This window comes from Petaurus breviceps, unplaced genomic scaffold (genome assembly GCF_028583685.1).
Source record: "Petaurus breviceps papuanus isolate PSGF00001 unplaced genomic scaffold, PetGlider_PUasm1.0 90823, whole genome shotgun sequence".
NCBI lineage: Eukaryota > Metazoa > Chordata > Mammalia > Diprotodontia > Petauridae > Petaurus > Petaurus breviceps.
In genome coordinates, this window is record NW_027187352.1 from 4,120,813 (window position 1) to 4,127,240 (window position 6,428).

General features: G+C 44.0%; 1 protein-coding gene across 1 annotated transcript; it reads right to left on the reverse strand.

Moving 5' to 3' along the window:
- Positions 1 to 3,596: 3,596 nt before the first annotated feature.
- LOC138148370 (olfactory receptor 2AT4-like) lies at positions 3,597 to 4,728 on the reverse strand. Its single transcript, XM_069071056.1, has one exon. It carries the CDS (start codon positions 4,726 to 4,728, stop codon positions 3,763 to 3,765), a length of 966 nt encoding a protein of 321 aa, XP_068927157.1. The 3' UTR covers positions 3,597 to 3,762.
- Positions 4,729 to 6,428: the final 1,700 nt, after the last annotated feature.

The window sequence follows — 6,428 nt, forward strand, 5'->3', positions numbered from 1 at the left end:
AGAGAGAGAGAGAGAGAGAGAGAGAGAGAGAGAGAGAGAGAGAGAGAATATGGATAATCTGTGGGAGGCTAGCAAATGGTTCCTGAATGAATGAATGAATGAATGAATGAATGAATGAATGAATGAATGAATGAATGGAATTTGAACTTAGAAGAAAACAGGGAGGATTTTTAAAGAGAGGTGATGTAATCAGATCTATGTATAAGGAATATCAGTCTGGCAGCATAAGAAAGATGACCCAGAGGAGGAAAGAGTAGAGGCAAGAGGATCTATTAGGAGGTTCTTGGATGGCAATGAGGACCTGGTCTTAGGATTGGGGCTGTGAGAGCAGAGAGGAAGGAACAGATGAGAGAGAGAGAAAGGTGGTGAATGAAGGAGGAAGGGAAAGAGATTCTTAGGCCACCTCAATCAAATGGCAGACATCCACCCCACTGAAAGGCCAATGTACTATGCATGGAGAGAGCTACAAAAATAGCAACTGAGATTTGCCTGCCTGTGTCATGCTGAGACTTATTGCTGCCCACTCAGATGGGAGGCTGCAAACAGAAAAGCTGAACCTGTCCCCTAGATATTAATTATCACAGCAAAGGATATAATGGAGCCCAGAGGATTCAGGACTTTGGGGGAAAACCAATTTCTGGAATTTCCCTGATTTACAATGGAGAAGCTAGAGAAACTGAGCTTGATTATGGGTTAAGTATTTCTAAAGGCTGGAAGAAAAAGACAAGGAGTCTTCTGGAAGGAACCATGATGCTGATCCCCATCCCAAAATGAACCTCAGTACTTGTCCCAGAGTGAATCTGGGGCCCTGGCCAGTTGTTTCATAAATATGCTTGATCTCATGTGGAACCAGATGAGAGAGGATGGAAAACCCCTCCTCACTGCTAAATACCCTAACCAAAATTTATAGCCCATTGAAGCTGGGTTAACCATGTCACCTTGGTGACACATGGGCCATTATTATTGTCATTTGGGAGGGAGGCCAGAAATGGGCTCATGAATATAAAATATAATATAAAAGGAATTCAGTCCCTTTCTGAGAACTTATGTTTGCAGAATCCCTGTCTGCAGGGAACCTCCAGTCTGCCTCCCCTCAGTGAGCTCCTACCTGAAGAGGAGGCACAAACCTTGTGCAGAGGATACCCTCAATTTGAAGGGGGCAGTCACATACCTTGGAAGTCTCTTCAGCCTAGAAGTTCACTTTCACCCTTGAAGTACACCTCAGAAGTACCCTTTGCTCTTGGATCCCTTTCCCCTGATTGGGTAGTTTTTCCCAGAACCTCCATTGAGGGAGGGTACCCAGGCTGGCAATCTCTTCATTCCCCTCCAGACTGCCCTCTTCCATACTTCTCCATTATTCCACCTCACCAGGTATCTTCTCCGCATAATACCCTCACCTTTTTAGCTTCCTTTTGTGTGTAACCCTACCCCTTAGAATGGTTAGAATGTAATTTCCTTGAGGGTAGAGACTGTCTTTCTTTTTGTTTGTATTTTTATTCCCCGTGCTTGGCACATAGTAAACACTTAAATGCTTCTTGACTTGACGTTGCCTTCAGGGCCTGACAGGGAGATGGCACACACATAAAACCAGCCAAAATACACAAATTTATATACAATATGCTAAATACACAATCATTTTGATGATCTATTCATTTCAGTCAGCAGCCTCCAGGCCAATGAATCCACTTGGAGGGGTTAGGGTAAACCATTGAACTTTTCAGAATTATGAACATATTAAAAAAATACCCTTTCTCTTCTTCCCTTGACCCATGAAGTATTGACCTCCTTTTCTTTGATGGGCCTTTGAAGACCGAAGTAAGGGAGAGCTTGAATGATCTCCCATTACAGAGATGGGTAGCCAACAATCTGAGCTATCCTCGGTGACCAGACCAGACCTGTCGTCTAGGAGTTTTTGCCAGCCACCCCAGAGACTGTTTCAATGTCCAGTGTAGGCCCCTTTCCCCTTAGGGAGAATGAATTTCCCATGGAGACTTTAAGAATCAAATACTCTCAGAATTAGAAGGGACTTCAAAGGCTGTGGAGTCCAACTGATACATACAAAAAGATTCCTCTGTTGATCAAACTTGTCAATTGTTCATCCATCCTTTGCTTAAAGTCCTCCGGTGAAGTGAGCCTCCTGACTTCATGAGTCGGTCTATTCTGCTTTTTCTTCAGCTTTTGTGGTCAGTGAGTTTATCTGACACTAAACCTTAAATATTCCTCCCTGCAACTGCTGTCCCAGATTGTTGTCTTATCAGTTCTGCCCTCATGACGTTTACATCTGTTCCCTTCTCCCACCCACATGGCCACCACCCCGCTGGAAGAACCCATCATCTTTGTCCTGGGCTTCAGCAGTAGCTTCCTAATTGGCCTTAAGAATTTCCTTTCTTGAATCTGTCTCCTCTATAGCTACCAAACTGATATTTGTAAAGCACAGGCCTGACCATTTCATTCTCCTTTTCAACAGTTTTCAGCGGCTCAGTCTTTCCTCCAACATAAAATACAAATCCCTCTGTTTGGCATTTAAGGCCCTTCACAATCTACCTCCAGTTTATCTTTCCAGACTGATTTCACATTGCTTCCCTTCAGTGCACTCTATGTTCCCATCAAACTCTCCTACTTGCCATTCCCTATACATGACCTTCCAGTTCCTATCTCTATAATTCACACAGGCTATTCTCCATGCCTAGAATAGTCTTCCACTTCCCTCTTTCCCTTGGATTACCTAATTTCCTTTCAAGGTTCAAATCAAGAGCCACCTCCTATACAAGACCTTCCTGGCACCTCCAGGCAGTTAGTATTTTCTGCCCTGTAATTACTCTGTGTGTGTGTGTGTGAGAGAGAGAGAGAGGAAAGAGAATGTATGTCTCTCTCTCTCTCTCTCTCTCTCTCTCTCTCTCTCTCTCTCTCTCTCTCTCTCTCTCTCTCTAATCTTTGTATTGTTGTATTTGGATATGTTGTTTTTGCCTGGTAGAACATAAACTCCTTGAGGGCAGGAACTTTTTCATCCTTTTTCTTTGTACCCCCAGTGCCTTGTGCAGAGTAGGTGGTTAAAGTAGTACTTTCCCAATGGTTTCTAGTTCTGTCTTCTGGGTACAAGAAGAAAAAAATCTGATCTTTCTTCTACATTTCCTCCAGGTATTTGAAGAAAGGGGGTCTGTTAGGTGGTGCAGTGGATAGAGCACTGGGCTTGGAATCAGAAAGACTCATCTTTCTGAGTTCAAATCTGGACATAGATACTTTCTAATGTGTCTGTGACCTTGGGGAAATCACTTTATCCTCTTTGCCTCAATTTCCTCATCTGTAAAATGAGCTGGAGAAGGAAATGGCAAACCACTCCAGTATCTTTGCCAAGAAAACCCCAGATGAGGTCACAAAGAGTCCAACAAACTGAACAACTGGAAATTTCAATAAAAGTATAACATTCCCTTAAGTCTTCTTCAGTCTAAACACTCTTAAACCCTTCAATCATCCCCCCTATTAAATGGTTTTCTGTTCCATTCCTCCATTCTAGCTGCCTTCCTTTGGCCATTCTCCAACTTGACAAAGTCCTTCCTAAAATGTGGCTGCCTGATCTGAAAACAACATTCTAAATCGGGTTTTACAGAGTGGAAAAGATCAAGACCTTGCTTGTTTAGAATACTTAGCCTCTCTTAATGCAGTCTAATATTGCATTTGCCTTTTTGACTGCCAAATCATACTTTTGACTCATATTGAGTTTGTAGTCTAATAAAGGTCCCGGGTTATTTTCATATAAACTGGCTAAGAATTCTTCAAATGAGGAAATATTCTTAGAAAGACAGTCTTAATAGCCTCCTTTACATCCTTGTTCCTCAAAGTGTAGATGAGGGGGTTCAGCATGGGGGTCAAGATGGCAAAAATGACATTGCTGAGCACATGAAGGTCAATGGCCATCTCCATTCTGTAGGACACATAAGCCACAGCGATGGATGAATAGTAGGTACCAACGACCAGAAGGTGGGAGCTACAGGTGGAAAAGGCCTTGGCCCGACCTTCCTGGGAAGCAATCTTTAGAACAGAGGCCAAGATCCTCCCATAGGAGAAGAGGACTAGGAATAGAGGCACCAAGGAGACAGTCATGGCAATGCAGAAGCCAATAAAAGTCTGCTGCTCAGTCCCAGCATTCTGACAGGCAGCCCTTACGACAGCAAGGTGGTCACAGAAGCAGTGCTCCACTGTGGCCCTGGCTGTGTATTCCAAATGGGATGTCTCCACCATCACCGGGGCTGGGATGATCAGTGCCATGGCCCAGGCACTTGCTGCCAGCCTGGCATTGGCTTGTGGAGTCATACGGACAGGATAGTGCAGTGGGTGGCAGATGGCTTCATAGCGATCATAGGCCATGACTACCAGAATAAAGGATTCCATGACTGTGAGGGTATGGAAACTGTACATCTGTAGGAAGCATCCAGCAAAGGAGATGGTATTATGTTGGAAGAGGAACATGGCCAGCATCTTGGGCACAGTGGTGGTTGTAAAGAGAACATCTAGGGCCGAAAGATTGCACAGGAAGAAATACATGGGCTTATGGAGCCTGGGGTCTCCGATCACAGCCACTAGGATCACTACATTGCCCACAACGATGAGGGTGTATAGGGCCAGGAAGATGAAGAAGAGTGGGAGGGGGGCCTCCTGAAGAGCTGGGAAGCCTAGCAGTATGAAGACTGTCATGCGGGGAGGCATGCTTTGGTTATTACAGTGGACCATGGTGACCCAGGACACCTGGGAAATAGAGAGGGTAATGGGGAGCTCAGGCAGCATAAAGGCAAGATCCCTGAACCACGATTCAGGAGACCCACATTCTTGTCCTAGCTGTGAGTATTAATTCTCTGCCCTTCTCTTGGCCTCACTTTCCTCTTCTGGAAAGTGGGTATGATCATCCTTGCACTGCCTAGTTGTTATGAGAAAGGCATTTTTATAAGCCTTAACACACTAAGGAAATAGGAGCTCTTATTATTGTAGCCCAGACTGTGATGATCCCTCCTTTCTATAGAATTCCCTGAGTCCCAAAATTCCCAGTGGTACTGTACTATATCCATGTCTGAGATGTTGCCCTTGAATCTAGAACTCATAGGAACTCAGAGTGATCAGATACCTTAGAGATTTGCCCCTTTATTCCCCTTTTTACACAGGAAGAAACTGAGGTCTAGAGAAGGGAAATTATTTCTTCAAATTCATAATTACAGAACTGGGATGAGAGCCTAAATCTCACTTTCAGTCCAGAGGGTCTTCCAACATACCATGCAATTTAATTGATGCCTGAAAGGACCTTTGATAGTTAACAAAAAGGTACCTTCTCTTTGTTCTTAAGAGATTAGAGCTGCCTTATATCTGAAGCCAGCATAAATTTAATTTTCATGCACCTTTTTAAAAAAATGAAATCCAGTTTTGAGTCCAGCTGGGTCCTAGTGGGGATAATATATAGTGTGAATTATGTTACACATTTAATATAGAGTGGGAGCAAAGAAGTAAAAAAAAAAAATCATGCGAATCCCTTCAGGTATGAATGAATTAGCATGAATCCCTGAATCCTTTCAGGCATGAATGAATTAATATTGTTCACAGATCTTCAACTGCTTTTATCGAATGTACAAAAACATTGTACTCAGAATAATAGTTATGCTGTCCTCATGGGACAAATGCTTTAGGCAACAGTGACTGAGGCCAGAGTGATACCATTGGGTCAGATTCTTGCCAGAAGAAATTCAACTGAATTTCAGACCCAGGGTTAGGCCAGAGGGGTCCCAGCCCTGTCCTGGAGGAACTGAAGGTTGGGCCTGACTTAGGTGAGTATCAGGACAGAAAAGTAGTAAAGAGGGCACAGTAACACTCTTCCAGGATGATCTAGATTCCTTGACTGCCCATAGCTCTGTTTCCTGGTTCTCTGCTTTTCATCATTCTTCTTCTTCCTACACTCTTCTCCTGGAGCTGCATGGGACAGGAGGTACTCAAACACCTTTGAAATGTAGTGATACCTACCCTTCTCTTGGCCCTTTTTTATTCTGCCATCCTTTCATTTCCAGCATCCCCAGACCCACCATCTCCAGCAAGCCCTCCTGGACCTCTTCAGATCATGTTGGCCTCCCTCTGATATCCTATAACCCATAGAGTCTGTACCATATACTCCAGTATATGTCTTGTACCATTTGCTAATTCTTTTTCTTTTTTTGGCTTTTTGGAGGGCAATTGGGGTTAAGTGACTTGCCCAAGGTCACATGGCTGGTAAAGGTTAAGTGTCTAAGGCCGTATTTGAACTCAGGTCTTCCTGACTCCAGGGCCAGTGCTCTATTTACTGCACCACCTAGCCACCCTCCATTCGCTAATTCTTGACTTCCCATCTAGCTCCTTTGAGGCCAGGGATAGGCCTTCTCCTTCCTTCCATTTCCCTACAGAACCTAGCCCAAGGC